Source organism: Equus quagga, chromosome 4, assembly GCF_021613505.1.
Source record: "Equus quagga isolate Etosha38 chromosome 4, UCLA_HA_Equagga_1.0, whole genome shotgun sequence".
Lineage (NCBI taxonomy): Eukaryota > Metazoa > Chordata > Mammalia > Perissodactyla > Equidae > Equus > Equus quagga.
In genome coordinates this window covers 113,082,763-113,110,220 of record NC_060270.1, presented here as the reverse complement: position 1 = coordinate 113,110,220, position 27,458 = coordinate 113,082,763, and the positions used below count along the sequence as shown (strand labels likewise).

The following is a 27,458-nucleotide window of genomic DNA, read 5'->3' as shown; positions in this document are numbered from 1 at the left end:
TCAAAAGATGAATCTGCAGGATTTGGGATTAGCTATCGGGAATAAAAGAGGAATCCTTTGTTTTGAAAAAGGTCCTATCATTGGCAGAGTTGGGAAGGGAAACTAAGCTGAGGAGGCAAAGGAATACCAGTTTTAATGGATTGCATTTGTGGTGCTAGGTTGGAATGACTTGGTAGTAGAGCCAGGGAACTGATCTCAGGACAAAGGACTGGAATTCTGTGGAATAGAGGTGAAAGGCATTAAAGTGATGAGGGTAGATAAACTGAAGGAGAGAGTTATGAAAAGGAAAATGTTTTGGGAGATTTTGAGGGATGGGGACTATAAATTATTTAGCTACTCTGTTACTACCAGTAAAACATGCAGAAAAACTTGTATATTATGTACCATTTCTGAGATCTTTTAGGATTATTAAATTTTAGTGGGTAATATATTTCTTTGGGTAGCAGGAGAACAGGTATTTCTTTGTCTTCTCACATCTGGCATCAGAAGGTTTAGTTTGGATGCAGTAGATATTTTTGGTTTTGGTTGTTTTGTTGGTTGGGATTTGGCTTTGTCTTATTTATTATTTTCTCTCAGAAAAGCATGATGTGGATTGCTTATCAGTTCTAGATATTATCACTTCTGCTTTATTTAAAAGAGCTTATTTTATCCTAGACTGGTAAGTAATAAGTTAGAATGCCCAACTTCAAAACAAAGGTTTTGTAGGAAGGAATTAACTGCTGGATGAAACCAATCCACGTATATACTGGTATATTTATTCCCTAAGCAAAATTTGCTGTTTTATTTACATAAGCCCCTCCTTGTGGGCTTTTTTATTGCCACCACTTAAACCTCACTCTTTAATTCTCAATACCTCACGTAATCTGGTCATTATCTTGGGTCCTCTCACATGCTGAAATTCTTTCTTTGGATGCTTAAATGAAGGTGGAATGGAATGTAAGCATTTATTTTTAGAAGAAAGGGGTTTCAGCCTTAGATCTGTGAAAGTAAAGCTTTAAGCTTTGAAGTAATGCCTATATTTTGGATAAATAGGCAGTTGATTTTTATGTTACAGTATTAAATGGCAGAAAGTTAACTTATAAAGGTGATAAGGAAATCTTTTTGAAAAATAGTTTTCATTAACATTATTTTCCTCTTCATTTTCCCCTGTTTCACCACACTTTTGAGGAATAAATGTGGCTCTCCCATTTAATTTCCCTTCAGCCTGTACTTCTTTCAGCAGCAGCACTTGGAAAGGCCTGGCAAGAAGTTTAAAGAAGATTTGAAGTACTTGTTTGCCAAAATAAAGTAGAAGGAATAGTATTTGAGCTCTAGTCGCATCTTTTCAGTTGTTTTTTACCAAACCTTCAGAAACTTTGTTAAAGAAAAAATTGTGTTCCGTAGTAAAGAAACTACACGTCTTAGAGTTACTATTTCAAGTAACTAGTAGCAGTAGTAATTTAACACTTCATCATTTTGCTTTTTGAAGTAGGTATATGTTGGGGGGGAAAGCGAAGTTTAAAAGATACAATTCCTTGAAGATATAATTTGAAAATTTTAAATTGTGATTTAAAAAAGGAATATGGTAGTCATTAGTGCTATCTACCTAGTATTTCTGGTTTTCTCTCTGGGCAAACCAAAGTTGAAGGTAGCTATGTAGCTTGCCTTGGGCAATGCAATATGCCATAGTGACTACTCTACCAGTCTTGATCCCTAAGTAAGGAAAGCATGCAGTACACCCTCAGCTATGATGGACATGAATAAAAAATAAGCCTTTGGTTTAAGTCACTGAGATTTCACGGGTTGCTTACTACTGCAACTTAATTTTGCCCTGTGTGGTCTAATATGGTAGCCACTGGATCCGTAATGCTATTAAGCACTTGAAATGTGGCTAGACTGAATGGAGATGTGATTAAGTGTAAACTACAAACTACATTTTAAGATTTAGTATGAAAAGAAAGAATGTAAAATATCTTAATTTCTATATTGATTGCAGGTTGAAATTAATTTATTTTAGGTATATTGGGTTAAATGAAATGTTATTAAAATTAATTTCAGTTTCTTTTAACCTTTTTGATGTAGCTACTAGAAAATTTAAAGTTACATGTGACTTGGATTGTATTTCTCTTGGGCAGCACTTATGTACCCTATCTTGACTAAAATCAAAACTGATGGGAAGAGTAGGCTACTATAACAAAAACCCTCAAATGTGGCATTGGCTCAAGGATCAGGCAGCAAGAAAACTAATATTAGAGGCTGGGAAGATGCAGTGCAGAGAAGCATTTGGTAAATCTTGCTGCAGTAACTTGGAAGGCAAGTAGTGTACCTAATGCACTTGTAGCTTTAGAGGACGAGGTTGGAAAACATTGTATGTTAGCTGTTGTTGGCTCCATTTGACAAGATATAAGAAAGAGATGAGCTGGAAAATGATTGGCCGGTCTGCAAGTAGGAGTGAGAAACAGAAAGTCCAGAAATTTGGAGATGCATAGGATTGGAAGAAGCGACTGCTTCTTACCTTGATCAGAAAGAGATGAAACTGAGAACCCTTTCGAGCAGATAATTAAAATTCATTCTTATAGCAAGGATCCAATTAATCAAGGTTATGACCATCACTCATATTGTTTTAAAATTATTTATTGAGGTCATATTGGCTTATAACATTGTGTAAATTTCAGGTGTACATTATTATATTTCAGTTTCTGTCTAGATTGCCTCATGTTCACCAGCAATAGTCTAGTTTTTATCCGTCACCATAACATATGTGCCGCTTTTGCCCTCCCCCTGTTCCCTTCCCCTCTGGTAACCACCAGTCTGTTCTCCTATCCATGTGTTTGTTTGTCTTCCACAAATGTTACTCTCATTGTTAAAACCTCTGAATAGATTAAAGTGACTCAGTAAAGGTCTACTGAGGGAGTGGTGTCTTTCAGTTGTATTAGGGAAAAGAGACTAAAGGTATGGATTTCCTGCTAAAGCCAGGTAAGCCCAAGGTACCCACAATTAAGTAGAGAGAAATAGACACACAGTCTGTGGGGCAAGAAAGCAAAGAAATGTAGTAAATCTAAGAGACATATCTAGAAAAAGAGCCGTGGTTCTGGATATTGGCACTTGGAACTGGCTAAAATCAAACGGATAAGAAGCCTTCTAAGTTTTTTAAGGAGCTGTACAGGCAAAGGAACCACAAGAATTGAAAAAAGTGTGAAAAAAAGTGTAAGTGCTTGAGATTTAATGTTCTTGGTCTCCACCCCCTAACATTCTACCAGCAGGCTGGGAATTGTGCCTTGCTGAGGAGGCACACTCTCTGGTTCTGCTTCACTTGTGGTGGAGGAAGGTAACAGACAAGGAAGTCTCCCAAGAGGCACAGAGAGCACTGGACTTAGAAACTCCTCCCAGTGGTCAATCAGAGCATCCCCTGTTACCAGAGCAGAGAACCCTTGCACTATCTGTTCAGCTGGGTTTATGAATTACTGTGAACCATTGACTGTGGTGTCTCTTGTTCCTCCTGTTTTGAACAAGAGTGTTTTTTCATGGTTATACTTACCTTGTTCTGTCATTGTGTATTGTCTGTGAAGGGAGGTAGATTAACTTGTTTTAGTTAATAGGTCTCTGTGAAGAGGGGCTACATCTGGACCTGATAGAGGTTATTTCCACATCATCCACAGATCCTGGCCTTTGAGCTAATGCTCTAACTAGATGGGATTGTTGGGTTATCTTCTGCAGGGGCAGGGACAGGGGGGTATTCCCCATGTGGAAAGAAGAGTAAACTGAGTATTTCACCAGTAGGGGGGCTTGGGAGACATGACTTAATAAATAGTCCCCTTCTCTTCTTCTAAGCACATGATAGAATTGTCCTTTCCTCTCATTTTTGAAGTCTGGCATGGCTATGTGACTTACTGTGGCCACTAGTATGTGAATGGAAGTTTAAGAGCAGGATGTGATTTACACTCTCCTTTTTACCTTCCTTGGCAAGGTGGTAGTCTTGGAAGCATGTGTCAAGTGAAGCCTAAGTCCCTGATGGACTGTGATAAGCAGATCTCCCCTGCCAACCTGAATTGGATACGTAAAATTAGTGAGAAATAAACTTTTGTTGTCTCAAGCTATTGAATTTTTGGGATTGTATGTTACTATAACACAACCTCACTGTCCTGATTAATGTGTTAGGTTATAATTTTAGTCACAGTAGGTGCTCAATAAATGTTTGAATTGAATACATTGAAATTTGAGAGCAAAAGAAAATGTGCAAATTTTAGACTACCAAGGTACAGCTTTTGGGCTTATATTCCTTTTAATAGCCAACCCACACATTGGCTACGTATATACATTATATATAATACATATATATGTAGTATGGCAAAGAGATTATGTAGGTAGAAGACACAGGAAAAAAAAGAAAACACTGAAACTTGTAACATTATACTTAGAAATAACTTCAGAGCTATGCATGGGTGTGGTTTACTGGATCATTTAAAACATTGATCCTGTTTCTGATGATAGCAACTCTATAAGATTGTTGAGAATCCACAGAAAGTGTTGTGAATAATCCTTAGAAAAAATAATATGCATTTCTAACACAAGATTGAGGAAGGAGAATCTTACTCCTTTTGCTTAAAAGGAATTTTTTTTTTTTTTTAACGAGAGGGTAGGGGGAAAACTCCAAACCATTATTTTTTCTAGCTATAGCAGCAGTGGCAGCAACATCAGTTTTAGTCCAGTGCTAGAGTAGAACTTCTTTCTCAAATGAAGTCTTAGGTAGAACCCCAATGTATAAAACTGGTCATATGGGGCTGCTCTGATTTATATGAGGACCTGGGACCCCATATATTTATCTTCTCTGCTGACACTCATAGTGTCCTTTAAGGAAACAGTTTGAGAGTTTTTATGCAGGAGCAGGTATAGCCACTGTAGCCGTCTTCATTCTTTTAGGTTTGGTTTCTTAGGAGAAGGCTCAGATTCTTTGTTTATGCCTAATTTGTCCAATGGTTTAACAATCCTGCCTGATTTTCAAGTTTAAGACTGGCTTGGAAGATATACATTAGAAGGGATGATAGGTCTGGTGGCCTGAGAGTTGGGGAATGGAGAGAGTTGATATCACCAGAGTTGGGAAGAAAGCAAGTAATCAAAAACTAGAATTCTAGACATTTTTACTGCAGTGTTCAGGGCTTGTCTAATACCATAAATTATTTTTAATAATGAATTGTAGTCACTAGACAAAGGTTAAAAATAATGTTCTGAGCTTCCTGCCAAAGAAAATAGGTAAATGTGTAATTATTCTGGAGAGATTTCCATTCAAAATATGGTAACCTACAGTTAGCTGGTAAACTACTTTCCTAAACAACTTGTGCCCTGAAGTTTTTGGTTTTTGCTTTTTTTGCTGAGGAAGAGTCATCCTGAACTAACATCTGTTGCCAGTCTTCCTCTATTTTGAATGTGGGTTGCTGCCACAGTGGCTGCCAATGAGTGATGTAGGTCCGCTCTTGGGAACTGGACCCAGGCTGCCCAAGGACGGCATGCTGAAGTTAACCACTAGGCCACAGGACCAGCCCCTTGAAGTTTTAGATGTATGTTTAAAGTGATATACAAACAATTAAACATTGAAGTAGTGGATAATCCTCTTTTTCAGTGTTTAATTTTTAAAACATTTTTTATAATTAAAACTTAATAAAAAGTACCCCAGGTTATTTAAATTTGAGAAAATGAGTTTATATTATGTCATATACCATTCTCATTTTATTTGACCAAATTATGATAATATATACTATCTAAAGAGCGTAACTGAAATCCATTCTATTATGGTTATTTTTTTTAAAGAGTATTTTAAGAGATGACTGTAAACCATCCAATTTGGAAGAGACTTTTCCTGCAACATGGAATTAGAATGAATTAGAAATAGAATTAATGTAGAGGTATTTTTTGCATTCTTGGTGGGTAACATAAACACGTATATATGAACCTGGAAAAAGATAGGTTTATCTACTGCGTGGATGGTATGAAAACTGAGAATAGGATTGTGAGAAGTGAAATTAAAAAATCATATACAACTTATTGCTGTTTTTGTGTATTTCCCCCCTTGGTCTTATTAGACTAAGACTTATTTTTTAAAAATGTGTTTTCTCCTCAAGTACTTAGACTAAGAAAGTGTTTGCTTATTCCAGTGATAGAATGTTTAGAAGATTAGGTGACAGGGATGTAAACTACTGTAGGATCCAATTTATATTATGGTCATAGTTTGTTTTGAATCAACAGCAGTATTGTATCTCCCAGTTTAAATACTTAACATTATTCATAATATGTGACTTCAAATCATCTTTAGTTGTCTCTAAAAATTTAGTCTCTTAAGGTGAACGTTAGGTGCTGTGACGATTTGAATAGCCAGAGTTGTGAGGGCTGCTTGTAACAAATCACTTTGTTGCTGTTTCTTAGATAGCAGTCAGGGATTATTGGGAACTGTCATCCTTTTTGGTATTATTTTAACCTGGGGCACTGGTGGAGGAAAACAACTTTTTCTTTTTAAAAAAACTTTATAGTAGCTTTAAAGTAGTTTTTTTTTTTTTTTATCTGAAGGAGATGGAAAGGTCGTCTCTCAAGCTTATAGGAAAGGGAGGAGCCTTAGGAAAGAATACTGTCTGCAATAATATCTTATATTAGTATGTATCCTTCATAGTTATTCTAAACTTCTTACCTGTGACTTTGAAGATTTGATCTGTGAGGTTCCAAAAATAAGTCTTATGTGAGAATGCGAAGCAACAAGGGAGATTTCCCCAAGATTTTTTTTATTATGGTAAAAAACACATAACATTAAGTTTACCATCTTGTTTTTAAGTCTACAGTTCAGTAGTATTATATATATTCACCCTGTTGTGCAACAGATCTCTAGAACTTTTCATCTTGCCAAACTGAAACTCTCTACCCATTCATCCTCTTTCCTTTCCCTGCCCCTTAACAACTGCCTTTCTGCTTTCAGTTTCTGTGATTTTGACAGCTTTAGATAATTTCATATTAGTAGCATCATACAGCATTTGTTCTTTTGTGACTGGTTTATTTCACTCAGCATAATGTGCTCAAGGTTCATCCATGTTGTAGCATGTGGCATGATTCCCTTCTTTAGTAAGGCTGCACAGTATTCCATTGTGTATGTACACATACACACACACAACATTTTCTTTATTCTCCCCAGATTTTTAAAGTCACATTAATTTGATTTGCTCAAACTACAGTTAAAATCACATACCGTCAGGTGCTGCATAGTGACGTTTTGGTCAACGATGGACCGTGTATGCAACAGTGGTCCTGTGAGATGAGTACCACATGCCTAGGTGTGTAGCAGGCTATACCATGAAGGTTTGTGTAAGTACTGCAGGGGAGGAAGAAATTTTCCTCTGCCCTTCTAGGTTCTTCTGGCTGGTCTAAGAATTAAATTGACATGAGATAGATTAACAGGAGAAAAACAAACAAAAGTTTAATAATATGTATACATGGGAGAGACCTAGGAAAACTGAGTAATTTGCCAAAACGGCCAAAGCCCTCATCTTAAATGCCATCCACACCTAAAACAGAAGAAGATGTAGGGGGTAGGGATAGTCAGGGATTTCAGAGGGAAGGGGAAGGCAGTTCTCACAGGTAGGTGAAAGGAGCACATGTTTGGAAAACAAGTGTTTGGCCACACAGAAACAGAAGAACATAGAAGGGAGCCCAAAAAATAGGCTTTTCTAGGTTACCCCTCCCCCCTTGCATCTACTACCTAGTTCATGTTATGCTAAGGTGCTAGCTTCCTGAAACAGATTTTTTTGTTAACCTGAATTCTTTAGAAAGTTAAGGGGGAGATAACAAGAAAAACTTTGAGTCTTTCGTTTCTTAGAAATAATCAGCCTAAAATAATCTCCACATTATATCTCTGTGTGTGTATCCTATAAAAGCTTGTATTGTTTAGATTTAATAGGAAGAATAATCCTATTAATGTATAATCTCCAGTTGGGTAGAAAAGCTTTGAAGATAATTTGGAAAACTGCTATAAAAAAATAGAAGGGAGGTTTGAAAAAGATTAGAAGAGGTGAAATTAAAGATTAATTTTAATTGGGGGGGAGGGGAGCAGTCATAGAAGAATAATGATCCAAATCTAAGGAGATAGGATTTGTGGGAAAGAGATTGCTTAGTGTTAAAGCAGGGAATATATATCTATATAGTCCGTATATATCTAAATACACACACACACACACACACACACAATTATATTTGGTAAAGGAATAAAATTTGGTTTTAAAACCTTCCCTTAAGGTGTAACTTATTTTGATTAGACTAGTGAAGTTATATTTTTAGGAATCCATGTGTATACTTTAGAACTATCCCCTAGAAAGAAAAACTTGGGGGGAGAAAGACTTTTGGTGGCTTTGAAATGTCCATTGGAATCTGAGTAGTTATCAATGTAAAAATCTAATTAAAATAATATTTTCGACCTTGTATGATTATCTTGTAATTCTGTTTAGGTGATTTTTATGCCAGGTGAAACTGATTAAAGGGAAAATGTAAACAAAATAAACTTTTAGCATCAAGTGAAGTAATTTCATCAGTGCTTAAAAACATTGAAGGCAGAGAATATGAAAGCCTTTGATAAGAATAACAAAATCCTAATGATATGCTATTGATAAAAGAGAATATCTCATTTTATCACGAGTACTGTAATTCATATTTACTTAGTGTTAGTTATTTAAATTAAATATGCATATTCCAGACTTGATAAACCAGTTAAGAATTTATCTTAAATATTCTATTAGCTCTGTTGATAAATAATTAGCAATTAGTTTTAGGAGGAAGCATTTAACATTTTCTTCTGGTAATATTTTTAATAGAAATCTGGGCATGCCCTGAGTTATTAATTTTTAACTAATATTAATTATACAGATTGCCATTGATCTCTTCACTTATTCCATGTCAGCTGTGTTTGTGTTGCTTGGACATGCCGGCCTACTCCCTCACTTTTTTGTGTGCTTTTAGCGTGCTGCTGCATATTACTATTTATATGTGCTTGGATTAAATGGATTTATATTTTCTGGTTTTAACTGAATAAACCTTCAGAATGGACAAGTGGCTTTAATATTCATATGAAGAAACCATGGACTAAATAGAAAAAAATGCAAGTATCACTGAACAACAAGAAAATGGCAGACACTCTGCTGTTGATAATATCGAAACTCATCCTAAATATTTTGTTGTGACATATTATCTAATATTGAGCTATCACAATTAACAATACACTTAAAATTGTTTATCTTATTTATCTATGTTTTATAAGATTTCATAATCATTACAATAGTGTTATGTATGTGCTTAATTAATAAACACATTTATGGGCTGCATGTTCAAAACTTTACTAATAGTGTTGAGCAGTCTGGAAAATTTGGAGACCACTGGCTTCATCCTCTTCCTAAACCACAGAAGCAACCAAACTCTTGGAAGTCAACAGTACTGTTTAGTGGTGGCTATGGTAAATTGATTTCATCTAAACCCTCACCACCATACTCCTGTACTCCAGCAGATTGTGCTTCCATCACATTCTCTCTCCTTTTTTGGTATTTTTCTGAAGTGTACTGATAATGTGTTAAGCTATTTTTTTTGTACAATTTTGTGTTTGTCCATTGGTTATGCAAGAAAATTAGTCTTAATCATATCGTGTGTATATATCTATTAAATCATTTAAACTCCATTTCTCTCTCTTTTCCTTCAACTCTTACCCAGGTGTGCAGGAAATTTTTTTCATTTATATCTCCCTTTTGCAAACTTGTTTTATTGGGGTATGCCTTGAAAACAACCATAATTATGGGACAAAGATACTGTTAGTCATATACCAGGCCAGATGAAAAGGAAATTTAAATATTTTGAGGTAGACAGTAGACATAATTAAAAATCTGTGCTGTTAGTTTATGAAATTCTTAAATGTTTATGCAAATCTTAAGAACTTTTATTTCTATTGCTTACATTTTTTGCGTTTAAACTGGTTTTTCCTTGAGTACCAAAAGTCCCGTTTAAATTAGCATATTCATTTTTTATATTGCTAGTGTATGTTATACAGATATTGCTTCCAGTTGTAAAGGTTAGTTTACACTATTTCGGGTAGTCTTGTGTGTTAAATCTACCTTTGTGGGCTAGTTTAGGAACTTCGTTTTTATAATAATGCTTGCTTTCCCAGCAAAACTTGGAAAGAGTACTATATACTTTGTTTCCAATTTATTTCCTTCCATACTCTTGAATCTACTCTAGGTAGGGTTGTTTCCTGGGTTCTCTACTGAAACAGCTCTTGTCAAGATCACCAGCGATTACCACATTGTTATATCCAAAAGTCATTTCTCAGCCCTCGTTTTACTTAACTTACCAGGCATTTGACACCTATGATTATGTTCTTCTTGAAATGACTTTTTCACTTGGTTTGTGAATACCAATTCCTCTCTCTGCAGTCCATTCTGAGTGACTCAGTAACCAAGTATATATGCTTATGATGCCCAAGTTTATATCTGCAGGCCATACTTTTACCTCAACTCCGGATCCATCAGCTACCTGATCAGCATCATCATTTGGGTATTTTGTAGGCACGTCAAAACTTTCGTATTTGAAAACGGGCCTCTGATTTATAGCCCTCTCCCACAGTCTTCTACCTCCAGTCTACCCTATCTCAATTAATTAATGGCAGCTCCATCTCTCCAGTTGCTTAGGACAAAACCTTGGAATGTCTTTAACTCCTTTCTTGTTCTGACACCTCACATAAAACTGCTATCAGATCTGTTATCAAATGTCATTGATTCTATCTACGAAATATTTCCTGACTCTCACCAATCCTTGCCACTTCCTCTTCAACACCCTAGTTTTAGGCCGCTATCATCTTTTGCTTTGATAATTATAGCAGCCTTTTAATTTAATTAATCTCTCTACTTCTGCCCTTGCCTCCCAACAGTCTCTTTAATACAGCATCCAGAGTGATCCTGGATTTATTTTGATAAAATGTAATGTAAATTATATCACCCCCTCCTCTTAATCCCTCAGTGACTTCCCCTGCTCTGAGTAAAATGTAAAGTTTTATAATGGCCTACAAAGTAACACACAATGTATAACATCATATATGACCTTATCCTCCCCTTCACATTTTTACCTCTGTGATCTTATCACTTAGTATTCTTCCTACACATTCATTCCATTCTAACCACACAGGCCTCCTTGCTTTTCCATGAACACACCAAGCATACACCCAACTTGCTTTTCCTTCTGCCTAGAATACTTTCCCCCACCTTGATTGCGCCTTTGCCTCCTTCAGGGTCAAATGTCACCATGTCAGCAAAGCTTTCTCTGACTGCACTATTTAAAATAGCAACACTCCACTCTCATGTGGAAGTTAAACGTGTAGACAAAGAGAACAGAATAGTGGCTACCAGGGGAAGGGGGGGTGGGGGGGCGCAAAGGGTGAAGTGCTGCAGGTACAACATAACTGATAAACAGTAATGCACAACTGAAATTTCACAAGATTGTAAACTATCATAATCTCGATAAAAGTTAAAAACAAAACAACAACAAATAAAACAGCAACACTTCCCTCCTTTCCAGCCTCGTCCCTCTTTACCCTGCTTTTTCCCCATAACACTTAACTACTACCTAAAATACTGTTTACTTATTTGTTTTGTTTTCTCCCAAGTAAAAAGTATACTTGATAAAGGCATGAACTTAACTTTTGTTAACTGTTTTATCCTAAGAACCTAGAACTGTGACCGGCACATTGTAGTCACTCACATATTTGTTGAATGAATAACATTATATTCTAAATTTAAAATTGTGGACTTAATTTTTGGAGCACATTCATCTAAAGATTTGGTTTTTGTTTTTTTTAATTCCTGTGGTGGGGGAAGGGGCTAGTTGATTATATAGGAACTAGAGATGCAACCACAATAAAAGATGATCGCCTGTCTTTCTTCCTTAAGTAATCTCCTATAGATTCCTTAACAAAAATTATTTATAATAATCTTTATATTGAAGTATAATATACATTCAGAAAAATGTACAGATCATATGTGTGTAACTTGATGAATTTTTACAAAATGAATGCACAGGAAAAATTACCACCCAGATCAAGAAATGGGATATTACCAGCAACCTCAGAAATCTCCTGTACCCAGTCATTACCCCTCTTAAAGGTAGGCAGTCACCGTAGAATAGTTTTGCCTGTTGTTTTGAGCTTTATGTAAATGGAATAGAGAGAGAGAGAGACTGTGTGTGTGGCTTTTATTTAAAGTTATGTTTGTGACATCCATTCCTGTTGTTGCATAGAAGTTGTTAATATTCATTATTTTAACATATCCATTGTATGAATGAATATATCTTGACTGATTTTCTGTTGCAATACTAGTGGACATTTGAGTTGTTTCCAGTTTATGGTGAATTTTTGTACTTTGATCTCATGTGTATGCATTTCTGTTGCAGTGAAATTTCTTGAGTTATAGAGTTTACACAGATTCAGCTTTAGAAGATCAAAAGGTTTTCCAAAGTTGTTACGCTGATTTACACACCCACCAGCAGTGTGGGAGAGTTTCAGTTGCTCTACTACTTTGCCAACAATTGTCCTAATCTATTTAAAAAATTTTAGCCATCTTCGTGAGTGTGTAGGATATCACGTGATTTTAATTTTCCCTATATCTAATAATATTGAGTACCTTTTCATACTTTTATGGGTCATTTTGATGAATTATTACTTCCCCTTCCCCTGAGCTTTATAAACAGTAGATTTCTAAGAATAACTAGGTAGCGTGTAGGACACTAATACAGCACAGTAAAAAATATTTTCCCGTCATCTACACTAGGATATTGAGGAAGATGTAAACTTGACTGCCTAACGCTGAAGACTTATTTTTAAGGGGTCTGAAATAAATTGCTGTGCTTTGGCAAGGGGAATTATTTAGGATTTATTAGATTAATTTTATGGTTAAGATTCTAAAATATCCCAGGTGTGTTTAAAATGATTAAAAATTGGGTGTAACACTTGTTGGGCAATTAATTTATTGTCTTTAGTGAGCACTTTGTGGTCCTGTCCATATGAACTGACCCCTAATCTTTTAAAAATCTTCTCCTTATGTATTATTTACAGATAGAAGGAGCATAGAAAAGTAGAGGGTAAAGTCTTTTCAGGTAGATCATTACCTATATTGGAAGTTCCTCCTTAGGAATGGTTTGTTCATTTAGTCAGATTGTTTTTTGAGCACTTTTGAGAGAAGCATTCATATCTAAAAGGATGTATGAGCCAATAAATTAATTTTACAATAAGCGTGTATAAAGGAGATGACATTTGAACTAGTCTTGAAGGATAAGGAGAGAGGTAAGTTATAGGAAGATGAAAGACCTAGAAAGCAGTCCAGGCAAGAGACACGTACTAGGGTGTGACATTGAGAGGGACATGTGTTCTGAAAATGATGAGAATTTCGGTGTTTTATTGCTGAAGTTGGAAAAGCGAGTTTGGGCCAGATTGAGAGTGTTCTTGAATACCAAGTTAATAAGTTGGGACTTTATACTGCAGGAAATAGAGAATTAGTGCAAGTATTGAATCAGGAAAATGATGCCATTAGATTTTTATTTGGAAAAATGTTCTGGAAGATATGTAGATGATGGATTGGCAAAAGAGAGAGATGACAGGCTGGGAGTGGACTAACAAGACTCACCTTAAGTTGATAGTTTGAGCAGTTACGTAACTTGTAATGCTACTAACTTAAGAAGGATGCAAGGAGAAGATTTGGTGGGTGAACAAGTTGTGTTCAATTTGGACATGTCAAGTTCTATGTACCTATGTTGTATTCAGTAAGAAAAAAAGTTAAATTATAAGTTTCCTTGTCTATGATGCACTTTAAACATATGTTGTATGTTCCAGTGAGAGAATAGGAACAGGAATGTCCAGTAGGAGCAGGAATGTCCTATAATATCTTCATCCTCACAGTCAGGTTGCATTTTGTTGTTGCCCTCTCTCATCATTTGCTTTTTTTGTTCTGTATGTTGTCTTAAATTTTTCTCTGGTCTCTCTAGACTTGTTTATCCATTCTTGATATTACTATTTTGTCCTCCTTTTTTCCTGCTGTCTTGTCACAAATGTAATATGAGCAGCTTTAAAAACATCTGATAAGATCTCTCATTGTATGGGCTTAAAAATTTATCCAACTCTGGACATATATCCTTATGCTGTGTCTTTTATTTAACTTGTAAATGCTGGTACTGTGCAATATTTGTGCAGGAACTTAAATGTTTTGTCATAATGATATGGGTGGATACCTGATTATAAAGGAACAGAGGTCGGTTCTCATGTGTATCTGGAGGAATTTCATACATATGTAGTTCTTACTTGATCTTTTCTCTGAGGAAACAGAAACCAATTTCCCCTTAATTTCCAGCCATTAAATTCTCTCTGTATCTGAGGTCTAGCACAGTTCGGGGCATATAGTAGCTAACTATTTATTGGATGAATGAATGCCTGTTATCTTTTCTTCCCTCATGTAATAGAGGAAGAGGAAGAGGTGGCTGTGCTTCATCAGCTAAATCTCTAAGTGCTGTGGATTATCATCCCCTCCTGACTTCTTAGGGACTTCACTCCTGTGTTTTCAACCTCTCTCTCTGTAATGGATCTTTCTCATAAGCATTTTAAACATATTCAACTCTTTGCTATCTTTCAAAACAAAATACTCCCTCTCCCTGACTTTCTTCTTTGGTCCACTTTACTGCCATGTTGCCGTCTCTCTCTCAAGCCAGACTTCCTGAAAAGCTTATCTATACTTGTTATTAAACACTTTCTCGCTTCTTGCCCACTTCCTTAGTTTCTTTCTTGATTTATCTGCAGTATTTGATGTTGAACTTGAAACATATTCTTTCTTTTCTTTAATGTAGCACATTTTCCTGGCTACTCCTTTCCTTTGCAGGTTCCTCCTCTTCTGCCTGTTCCTTAACTGTTTGCATTCATCATAGGCCACTTTCTCTTCTCATTCTACTCATAGTCCTTGAGTGATCTAACCTACTTCTTTGGATGGACTCACTGTATATCTTCTGATAACTTCTGTAATCTCTAGCGCAAACCTCTTTTTCTGGACCTTCTCCGGTATTTCCTGTCTCAGTGAATGGCACCACTATCTACCCTGTTGGCCAGGCTAGAGTCCCCTCTTTCCTCATTTTTTCCCCCTGATTCTTGATTGTGGTTATTCTGATAAACTAGTTTTACACTCTTTGAGGTATTTTTCCTGACCGATGGTTATTAGTGCAGTACATTAGTATGGTATAAATTCAGGAGATATTAGGCACATTTGATTGTTTAGGCTACTTTTGCCCCAATTATTACTGACTGATACAGATCTAAATAAATTTCCATTAAGATTTTTAGTTCACATAAATCAAATAAAAATTTATGGGAATTTATGTTTTACCAAAGATGGTTATGTTCAATGTTTGTTCTAAATCATACATTATTTTTTTAAAAAAGAAGCTGTGGGCCTGGCACTGTGGTCAAGTAGTTAAGTTCATGTGCTCCTCTTCGGTGCCCCAGGGTTCGCTGGTTCAGATTGTGGGCACCACTCATTAAGCCATGCTGTGGTGGCATCCCATGTAGAAGAGCTAGAATGACTCGCAACTAGGATATATAACTATGTGCTCTGGGGTTTTGGGGAGGAAACAAAGACAGAGGAAGATTGGCAACAAATGTTAGCTCAGGGCCAGTCTTCCTTAAAAAAAAAAAAAAGCCATTTCTGAGATGAAAAAACCTCTTAGTTTCACATAGAAAATAAAGTTGTATCATTGTCGATATAAATAAAGATGTTTGGTTCTGCTGAGAAAACAACATAACTTCTTGTCATATCCACTCTTCTTCACCATTGCATGCTCATTTTGTTTCCCAGTCTGATTTATTTTTAAAACTTCTTGGAAATAGAAACTGTCTCTCATACCTGTGTACCTCTGTCCACAGTGATGTTGTGGCCATCATAGATATTTTAGTAATGATTGACTTTAAAGCTTAAGTTTGTGAGTAACAGTTTCAAGTGAATGACACCTTCTTTTGTATTCACATATAGTGCCTATGGATAGTCGTAAATGATACAGGTTGTGAAAGAGGTTAAAGGCATTAGAATCTGTTCCAATCTGAATCGACCACTGGATTTACTGACTAACTGAAAAATTATAATTGAAGTTTCAGATTATTTATGACTCAGTTTGCTCAAAAAAATTACTTGATTTTCTTAATGAGTCTTTTAAAAAGCAAGCTCTCTTGATGGCTTTATTCCCTTTTTGGCTTAATCTCTGATATTTAGAGTAAAATACATTGCTTTGAAAGAAAGTCACAACAAGGAGCGGTGATTATGCTCCACAAATAGACAATTTTTGACTTTTACATAGTATTCATTTTACCTTAGAGAGGCTCAGATCTCATGCTATTTTTTGGGCCAGTGGGCTGCTTCTCATCTGTATTTGTTTTTTTTCTTTAGATATTAGGATCAAGGAAGAAGAACCTGATCCTGAAGAGTGGCAGCTCAGTGGTGATTCTACATTGAATACCAATGATCTAACACACTTAAGAGTACAGGTGGTAGATGAAGAAGGGGACCAACAACAAGAACGAAAAAGATTTCGGAGGGTAGCTTGCACCTGTCCCAACTGTAAAGAAGGTGGTGGGAGGTATGCATACATGAAACATACTCTTATTTTTTTTTCAAGACTGCTAATATCATCACTCTAATTTTTGAAATACTGCATGTCATGTCACTTAATCATGGGAAATTATTCATTACATGATCATTTTGTGTGTGTGTGTGTGTCTGTATGAGTGTGGCAGAAAAATAGAACAAAATACATGAAATTGAATTTTCGGATCTAAATGCATTTTTTAAAACTAAAGTTACTTAGTTTGCTTAAAAAAAAAAGACAAAAACTGTAACAGGTGCCATTTTGCAGGCCCATATCAGAAATTAGCCTATTTGCAAACCAGCAATGAGATTCAACATAAAAAGTTGATTCTTAGAATGGCAGTTATATAAAAATAAGAAGTTCAGAAATAGTTGATAAGCATAAGTATTTTCCATTTTCAACAGAAATGAATAATAAGCCTTTAATGATAGAATTAAAAAAATCAGAACTATAGTATTTCAATTCACTGTTTTTAAAAATGACATTAAGACAGAATAACATGACAGCAATAAACTCAAATCAGATCAGTAGTTGCATTAAATATTAATGGGTTAAGCTTAATAATTAAGAAATTGAGACTCAGATCATATTTTTAAGATACAGAATGCAGCCTTATGTTGATTATAAGGAACATCTCAAATAAATTGGCACAAGAATGTTGAAGATAAAAGGGTGGAAAAAGATTTATTAGGTGAATGTTAATAAAAAGAAAACTTGGATAGCAATGTTAATCTCAGATGAAGTGGGATTAAAGTGAAAATCATCAAATGGATAGGTAGGGATATGTTTCTTAGTAATATAAAGTTTTCACCAAGAAGAGTTAATAGTCAAGGTACCTTTTCCCCACAACTTTGAAATATATAAAGTAAAAACTGGTAGAACTCTGAAGACATACTAGCCAAATAAGTCCCCAGTCATAGTGAAAGGCCTTAACGTACTTCTCTCAGAAACGCAAGGTTTAAATAGACAAAAAATACTGTTAATATAGTTAATGGGCTTGATCTAATAGAGCCTTGCCTTCATGTTGTTCTTATTAGTTGATTTGCACATTGGCCGTTCGCAATAATAGTATTGACTAATAACTACTAACATTGAGAGCTTACTGTGTTCTAGACAGTTTTGTAAGTGAGGCACAGAGAGCTTGAGTGACTCTTACAAACACACACAGCTGGGATTTGGACCCCGTTTCTTACTCCAGAACCTTAACCACTATACTGTCCTGCCTCCCAAGTGGATTTGCTTCTCCATCTGATCCTTAGATATTTGTATTTACTGGTAATTAGTTGTTTGAAATTTTATTTATTCTTTGAAATGTTTTGGTTCAGTGTGAAATTCTGGTTAGGCAATAACTTTGAAATTTACTCTCATTTTTAGAGGAACTTTAAAGATAAATCGTTGGTGAAAATCAAATCTAATTTGAGGGTTAAGGTCTACCCTCTGTTTTATTTATTCTTTTCTTTAAAATGAAAATCTTTTAAATTTATGTTATTAAACTAATACATGCTCATAAAAATTCATAAATATAGAAGAGTATTAAAAGAATACCAAAATCCAGCCCACTTTAAGATAACCACTGTAATATATCCTTCCAGGCTTCACATGTATTTTAAAGTAGAATGATCTTATTCTCACTGTTTTACATGTTTACTCTTCTTAATTTGAAAATTTTTGTGATCGTATTTCCAAGTCTGTATAGTCTACATCAATTTTTTTATCGCTGTATAGTATTCTGTTGGATGGATGTATAAGGATTTAACATTTTGGGGAAGAATTTATTGTCATTCTAATCCTTACACATACATCTTTGTACATTTGTCTGGTTATTTCATCAGTGTAAGTTGGCAGTAGTGGAATTGTTAGATCAAAGGAATTATCTGCTGGAAAGGCTGTTTCAGTTTATGAGTTTTGTAGCCCCACTAGTGGTGTATGAGAGTATCTGTTTTCCCACACCCTTGCCAACAATGGATTTTATTATTTTTTAAATCCTTTGAAAGTCTCACAGATGAAAGAAAAATAATACCTCAATATTGTTTTACGTAGTATATTTTTTGTTACTTTTTGAGATTGAACATTTTTTGTATGTTTTACCATTTTAAAATTTCTTTTCTCTTTTGTGAATCTGTTAATTTATATGTTTAACTCTGTCATACATGCAGATATGTTTTCCCCAGTTTTATATTGCCTTTCAACTTTGTCAGTGGTTTGCAAAATGCCTCGTTACACAAGTAAAGAGTTCCATCACTTAAAGTTTGCAAACTTTTTTTAAGCACGGAAGTTTTAGTTGGTTAGTCTTTATGAGATGCTTTGTTATCATACTATTAAGTTCCCCCTATCCTGAGGATTATAAAAATACTTTTATTTTTTCTAGAATTTTTGTGAGCTCACTTTTTAATACCTTACTTACTCTAAGCAATAAAAATTGAAGCTCTTCAGAAAAAAACTGTAGTATTTCTTAGAGCTCATCTGAACACAGTTCAACTAGTGTATATGATAGGCATAATTGTATCATTGACAATTGCTGCATCTAATTAATAGGAGCATAACATATAGTAGTAAAGCCAGAATATTCCACAGTGTTCTGCAAAGGTGAGATAGGTGATAGTTTAAAAATTTTAGAATATTGGCATTTTTTTCTCAGCCATATTCTCTTTAAAAAAATATGTGAAAGTGGCATCTTCAGAGAACTAAATTTTCTTCGTTTACCTTTTTGAGCAAGGTGTAAAATTAAATATAAAAATAATTATATTCATTTGGGCATTTAACCAATATTTATTAAGCAGAACCAACCTTCAGAAACTTTTTACTCTAGTAGAAGAACAGTAATTTTAATAAAGTAAGATAAATTCTAAAGGGATTATTGTTATGTAGGTTTTGTGTGGATTAAATATCATTCCATATTTTAAAAATTATTTTGCAAAATCTGTTTTCTCTTCTGTCAGCATTTCAGTTTGTGTCCTGTTTCTCCCATCCTAAGCAAAAGAAAAACTCGACTTAGTTTTCTTAATCCGTCTACCCAGAATTTAGCTTTATTTATTCTGTGTCACTGTATTTTGGCATTATTGTTGAGAACACTTTAAGCAATTAAGAATAGAAACTTAAAATTGTTAGTTTTTCTGGGTTATATGATAGTTATTAGTGGTGTAATTTTGTAAATCAAGAAGAAAACTTATGACTAAATCTTTTATCATCTCAATTTTCTTGAGAAATTCATTTCAGTCCTCTTTCAGATCACATGCCATAAATTCCTATCTAGCATATCTAGATCTTATCTTGAATAAAATTTCCTTTTTAAATAGAAACTTGGACCTGGGTATTGGGCTTTTCCCTTAAATTAAAACATATTTGTGTGTGCCCCTGTCTCAATTTTTTTTCTTTCTTAGGTGCCTCTATCCCATTTTCAAACAATGAATATTTCTCATTTCCTTACAATTCAGTTGAAAATATCTTCCCCTGACTTCTTGGTTCTTTGAGAATGCAGATGAGTTGCTGTAATTTGTTGTAATCTTGTGCTTTGTTAGTGCTCTCGAGCTAGATTTTGCTAAATTAGTAAAAGGGCACTTTTGAGTTTATAAAAGCACGTTGATTCACCTGAGTGATAGCTTAGAAGAGAGGCAAGAAATCAAGAGTACAAGAGTGAACTGAATTGGGTTCTCTGTGAAATTGCTATGGTGAACACAATATGTAAAATTGGTTTGTACACCAATAGCCACGAACATTGCTCTTTTTCTTAGGGCTATTTAAGAATAAAATTTAAAAAGCTAAATTAAATGGAAACAATACTGCCTTTGGTTAAGACTTTGGCATTGCAGGTGAGCCAGAAAAACCTGTTTCACTCAACTCAGCTCTTTGAAGAGAGTTGTAGAAATTGGGGGTGGACTGGAGCAGAAACTAGAATTGTTTTAGATTATGACATCCTTGCCCTTGAGACAACAGCATGACTCCTCCTTGTCTTTACTTATGCTATTCCTCTGCCTGGAATGCCTTCCCTCCTTTCTATCTAAATCCTACCCACCTCCTCCATGAAGTCTTCTCTAACTACTGGAGCCCACATTGATGTCTCCCTGTTCAGAACACCTATGGCATCTAACAGCCAGCACTGCACCGTTTAGCACTGTTTGTCCTATGGCAATTTCACATGCTACTGAGTGTGAGTACATTAAAATATAAATGTGGGGAAATATGCATTTTTCCAGTAAAATTTGAAAAACGATAGGTGTATTATATACAGGAGGATTTGCAGGTTTATGGAAGGTTTACAGGTTGTATGTACCTAGACCACGAGATTGGGGGAGGAGGGGAAGTTGGGGGGATCTTAAATGTACCTTTTTTAAATTTCAGAGAAATATTGCAAAGTTTGTATGATATAATTTTGACAGTCAATGAGTCCAGAATGTCATGTTTTTTATAAATTCATTTATTTTTCTTCAGTTACTAGCCTAATTTTTTTTTAAAGCTTGAGTAATAACATTTTCTGTAGTGTTTAGTACTATTTGACTGTCAGTTCTGGAATCAAAAAAGGTTTCTTCTTGCTTATGCTAAGATACCTATGTTCACCAAATAAGCACGTATCTCCCAAGCCCTGTTCTTGGTATCAAATACTGAAATGTAACAAATGTCAAATTTTGCGATGTGGAGAAACTGTATTTTATCTGTGATGTATAATTTTGAGTATCTTTGCATGGTTAATATGGAGGGGATTTTAAGGGTAAAGATAATTTTCATTTGTATTTATTTCATACAGTGCTTAAGGGAGCTAAGACAATAGCTTTGTCTAGTTTTTTTCCTTGATTTTCTCTAAGAGTGTGGCCATGCAAATATATGAATAAATCTGTTTAAATGATGTTAATTTAAAGTCTGCTTAAGGTGCCTATCTACCTTTTAATTGTACCTGTGATTAGTTATGCATTCATTCTTGGTTTATTTACTTTTTAAATTAGCTGACATCATGACTTTGAATAGACCATTTAAATGGTTTTCTATACAGCTAACTTAATTGGATTGGGCCTATGCATAGAATTTGTTAATGGTTCTGACAGAATAATAAATAGCTTTATTATACATTCTTTATGTATGAAGTGTCCTTTTAAATTTTATAATTCTTGAGCATATTTACCTTTGGACAGTAATCACATTAATTCTGGAGTAAAATTAATGTATAAAATACGTGTTTGAGATATATAAATTTTTATTTAATTTGTGTTTAAATGGTCTTGGTTTATGATTGACCTCATGGTGATAATTTCTTCTGTTTGAAATTCAAGGAGGGGATGTATGATATAAGTGGTAATGTCCATGTGAATATTTTCATGTAAGTGTATATTATTCTGTGTATGTTTTTTAGAGGTACCAATCTTGGGAAAAAGAAGCAACACATTTGTCATATACCAGGATGTGGTAAAGTCTATGGGAAGACCTCACATCTGAGAGCTCATCTGCGTTGGCATTCTGGGGAGCGTCCTTTTGTTTGTAACTGGTTGCTCTGTGGTAAAAGATTTACTCGAAGTGATGAATTACAGAGGCACAGAAGAACACATACAGGTTACTAATATTTACTTCTAACAGACAAAAATGAATTACAGGGCTACATACTACCTTGAAATTTTCTTTTGTAGTATAACTTACTGAACTGAATCTTTAAAATATGACCAATTATGTCAAATTTTTTATCTTCAGTAACACCAGTTTAAAAACACTCATTCCAACAAGCCAGTATTTTGTAAAATAATATTTTCATATAGACTTTGGTTAACCTTTTTGTTTTGTTTTGATGTTATTGAATGTCTTAAGCCACTTTATGCTATTATTGTTTGTTATGTTAAGGTTTTAAATTAGTTGTCTGCTATTCCTCTTATTCTGTCTTATTCTTTCTTCCTCCTCCTTAACACTATAATAAAGTATAATTCCTTTTCGTCTGATAAATTCAGGTATTTCACCTTTTCTCTTGTTTTAATATCTGTGAGGTAAGCAAAAGACTTTTCATTGAGGAGTAACCAAGGCTCCATTGATGTCAAGACTCATTTAATTGTTTTTACAAAGCATTGTGTGGTTGTTACATGAAACGGACCTAGGAATAACTCAAACTGAATCCTAACTTAGTATAACTTAGAGGTAGTTTTCTCCTGCTACCATGAAATAATCAAGGTGTTTGTCAGTCTCTTCCCAGCACTGAAGAAGTGAAAAATACATACAGTCCCTAGAGAGCCTAGAAGGAAGAAAGAAGTATAGTGAAATGGAGAACAATATGGATTTTGAAGTCCCCTAACTCTGGACTCAAGTCCAAGTTCTCTGTTAGATTAAGCAGATAAGCTGTCTCCGACTCTTCTTTCACACCTCCTACATTAGCTTTAAATATATAAAATAGCCTCTGAAGTATGTAGTAGTATGCATATTAGATGCTCTACTGGTTTGGTTTTTTCCCAGTTTTATTGAGAAATAATTGACATACATTATAAGTTTAAGGCATACAGCATGATGGTTTGATTTACATATATTGTGAAATGATTACACAGTAGGTTCAGCCAACATCCATCTTCTCACAATAAAAAGAAAAAAAGGAAAAAAATTTTCTCCTGTGATAAAAGCTCTTAACTCTCTTGACAACTGTATACCCCATGGCAGTGTTAGCTATAGTCGTCATGTTGTTCATTACATCCCCACTGCTTATTTATCTTATAACTGGAAATTTGTGTTTTTGATCACCTTCCTCCAGTTCTCACTCCCCCCACCCTTTGCCTCTGGTAACCACAAATCTGATCTCTGTTTCTGAGTTTTTTATTTTTTAAAGATTCCACATATGAGAGATCATACCATATTTGTCTTTCTCTGTCTGACTTATTTCGTTTAGCCTAATGCCTTCAAGGTCCATCCATGTTGTTGCAAATGGTAGGATTTCCATCTACTTGTTTTAGTTTCTGTCTCACTTATCAGATAGGTAGACACGTGAGATTAACTTGTTTGAAACTGCAACAAACAATATAAGAAAGTAGATGAAGTATGCTCAGAAGCAGAGATTATTATTACTTGGGATAGTAAGGCATTGTTGGGCAGTGGGCTGGGATAGTAGACCTTAAGATGGCCCTGTAACAGAATTTTCTTTAGTGGAATTTGATCAGTATATAAAAAGGAGTAATGTAAAAGGATAAAAAAGGTCTGATTAAATAAATGTGGGAAACACTGGGTTAAAAGAGGGTTACTACAGGTACCTTCAAGGCAGCACCTCTTAGGACCTTTAGTTGAATGTTAATGAGCATCGTGCATCTCTAAGTTGGGGCAGGGGAGGGGAGTGTGTGGTGTGTGTAGTATTTCCCAACCTCTTTTGATCACTGTGCCTTTTGCCATGGAGTATCTCTCAGGACTAGTGTTCCAAGAGTATCTTTGGGAAATACTTTCTCAGAAAAAAACAATACTGTGAATAGAAGAGGTGGGAGACCATTTGACTTGAGTGAGGATGAGATTTTATATAACACATTTCTGTTAAGTAGGGTTGAGCCACATTATAGAGGTCCCTGTAAGTTAGGCAGTAGAGAATCTAAACTGTTTAGTTATCTGCAAATTACTCTTGCATTCCCCTACCACTTAGTACGATGGTGAAGTTTTGTACCGCAGTAAAATTTGGGATCTAAGGAAGATTTGTCCAGCATTGATTTGTTAGATTGGAGAAGGACAGACTAGAATGTCATTGCAGTATGTTCAGGTATGAGGTCTGATGAGGACCTACCTAGAGTAGAGGTGCTGGCACGAGAGATAGGTAAGATATTTTGAAGAAAATATTAGATTTGTTTATTGTTTGATTTCTCTCTGGATTCCTTTTTGGTTGACCTTTTGCCTTTTCTTCCAATAATCCTCTTACACAGTTGGTCTTCATAATAGAAGTTCCATCTGTCCTTTGTATTTTAAAAAAGTATTTTATTCGTGCTGGAAAATAAACTTAGACCTCACCTCAGGGTTTTATTAACTTTTTTGTCATGATATATTAGACTTGCTCTTGATTATTCTAGCTGAAATCAATTCAGCTAGCCATCTCCATTATTCTTGGGGTTACTCAATCTTATTGAACCTCAAGCTTGCATCTTTGCTTTAAAAGTACTCTGGTTATTTGAATTGAGATTTAAGAGTTGAAGCTTTAGTATCGTGTATATGACATGTTAATATCTTAAATATAACTTAAAACAGTGTACTTTAAAGAATGTGTTACCGATGGTTATTTTTTAGCTAGTATCTTGTAACATGTTTCAAAACAAATTATTAGCATAGTTGAGGCATTACAGTCTTATCTGAATATCAGTCTGTAATTTAATAAGTTGGTTGTTTTTCATCAAAAAGTAAAGATGACATGTATTTTGAGGAAAAATAGTCTGTGAGAGAGATCTTGCAGGGGGAAGCAGCTCATGAAACTAATACAATTTTTATTGAACTCTGCTCCCTGTACTGTCAGTGTTGGGTTATTTTCTTTCTCAGGGAATGATCAGTCTATTAAGGTTGAATTTTAAAAAGTAAGTAATTTAATTTTTTTCTTAACAGGTGAGAAGAAATTTGTTTGTCCAGAATGTTCAAAACGCTTTATGAGAAGTGACCACCTTGCCAAACATATTAAAACACATCAGAATAAAAAAGGTATTCACTCTAGCAGTACAGTGCTGGCATCTGTGGAAGCTGCACGAGATGATACTTTGATTACTGCAGGAGGAACAACACTTATCCTTGCAAATATTCAACAAGGTTCTGTTTCAGGGATAGGAACTGTTAATACTACCACCACCAGCAATCAAGATATCCTTACCAACACTGAAATACCTTTACAGCTTGTCACAGTTTCCGGAAACGAGACAATGGAGTAAATATTACACAAATACTTATTCATTGTGGTTATTTTTATACAGTAGTGAGAAGAATATTGTTCCTAAGTTCTTAGATATCTTTTTATTGATGTGCAAAAATTTTTGGATTGACAGTAACTTGGTTATACATGACACTGAAATGCCTTACTTTGTATGATATTCCATAGTATATTAAAAATGGTAAAATTGCATGGGTTTTGTAGGTACTTTTGGAATCTAGAAGAAATGAAATTTTACCAAGTTATATAAAGAGAAAATTGAATTTAACAATGCGAATGGTAGTCTAACCAAATGCATCAATCCTGTGTGGTTTAGTGTAAAAATGAGAACATGTTGGTATTTATCTATTGTAAGATAAAAAAGTTGGTGGGTGAAAGAAATCATGTTATGATAAAAAAATTTTTGTAATTTTCTTGATGACTGGAATTTTTATTATGCATAACTGACAAATCAAGTTTCCAGGCAAATGTTACATAGTGTAGGCTTTACTTAGCTTATCAATTTGTCATTTTGAAGCTAATTATTTTAATTAGGTTAACTATGTACAATATTTTAAGCATTACTCTTGTAAGATTTTGAAAACTACATTTTAACATGGAACTCTAGGGATAGTCACCTTTTAAATCCTGTTGAAAAGCCATGTTTAAGATTTAATTTGCCAAAATAATGTCTTGTTAATAATTCTTTCAATAACGAAGTTGGGCAATATAACCAATGTTTAAAAAAGTTTAAAATGTATAGGTTGAGGCATTTGGGTGGTAAGAAAATGTTATAGTGAATTATCCCTTTTCTTGAATATTGGAGGACCAAAACATAAGGTGTATTGCGTCTTAGCAGTGATTTTTTTTTTTATCCAATCTCGTTTCCAAAAACCATATGTCTGCCAGGGCCTTAAAAGCCATCATGTAAATTACCAGTAAAGTATAACATATGCAAACATAACAAAATCACTTCCATAGTGACGATACTCCAACCATATGGATATTAGTCATAGAAAACTAGAAGTTTTATGATATTTTTTTAAGTCTTTTTTTTTTTGTCTAGGTAGTCAGTCTGCACTTAAATATCAACCATTTTCCTTTTTTGCTTCTTCCCTTAAAATTTATATGTATCCAGTACATTTAATTGAGAAATGTATGTTTTTTTATTACGCTGTATTTTCTTTTTATTTTTTAATTATTGTTTATATTTTCAATTATTAAAAAATGTACAAAATAAAGTTTCATCGCTGGTCTTGTAAGAGCTATACAATTTTCCTAAATGTATACCTATACTGCAGCAGTTCACCTATTTCAAAAATTTGGAATTCTGTTCATTTGTTATTCTTAAGACCACCTCAAATTTAAAGGCTACCTTATTGTACGTTTAAAGTGTATTATAACAGTGTGGTAGTTAATAAAACACTATTTTTTTTCTTTTGAGTTTGTTGTATTCCTATGCATTTAAAATATTGCAGTGGTAATCGGGTAAGAAAATCCGTGTGGTTCGTTTTTCTTCAACTTACCTTCGGTTTGCAGATTCTTGATTTCAGACACTGAAATTACTGTAAACAGGTATATTTACTTAAAAAAGGAAGAGGCACTAACAGATTATGAATTTTTCACCTAAGAATGAGCTGCTTATATACAGGTTTTGAAAAAATTCTTTTAACTCTTAGCCCACATTGATTCTTATCAATTTTATCAATGCAGAACCTTATTTTGCAAACCTCTTTTTTCTTTTTTGTCCCCTTGTTAAGACAATGCAGAATATTTTGATTTATCAAAAACTTGAATTTACATGAAGATTCTTGGAAATAATAACATAAGACAAGCTGTGGCAGCCGTGTCAAGAGTTATTTGAAAAGGTTATGTTTTGAATTTATATATCTCTAATTATGATAAAGGCTGGATAGGAGGAAAGGGAAAATTAACAGAATATTGATATGACTTTTTAAATTAGAAATCCAATTACTTTCCACATGTGTACAGT

At 34.5% G+C, this 27,458-nt stretch overlaps 1 protein-coding gene across 1 annotated transcript in view; it reads left to right on the top strand.

Moving 5' to 3' along the window:
• The window catches only part of SP3 (Sp3 transcription factor), a 55,575-nt gene extending 28,667 nt beyond the window's left edge, over positions 1-26,908 (top strand). Inside the window, exons 5-7 of the mRNA XM_046658165.1 lie at positions 16,452-16,641; positions 21,992-22,188; positions 25,171-26,908. Coding sequence (XP_046514121.1) covers positions 16,452-16,641; positions 21,992-22,188; positions 25,171-25,487 — 704 coding nt within the window. The 3' untranslated portion in view covers positions 25,488-26,908. The remainder of the gene's footprint in view (positions 1-16,451; positions 16,642-21,991; positions 22,189-25,170) is intronic.
• The last annotated feature ends 550 nt before the right edge of the window (positions 26,909-27,458 follow it).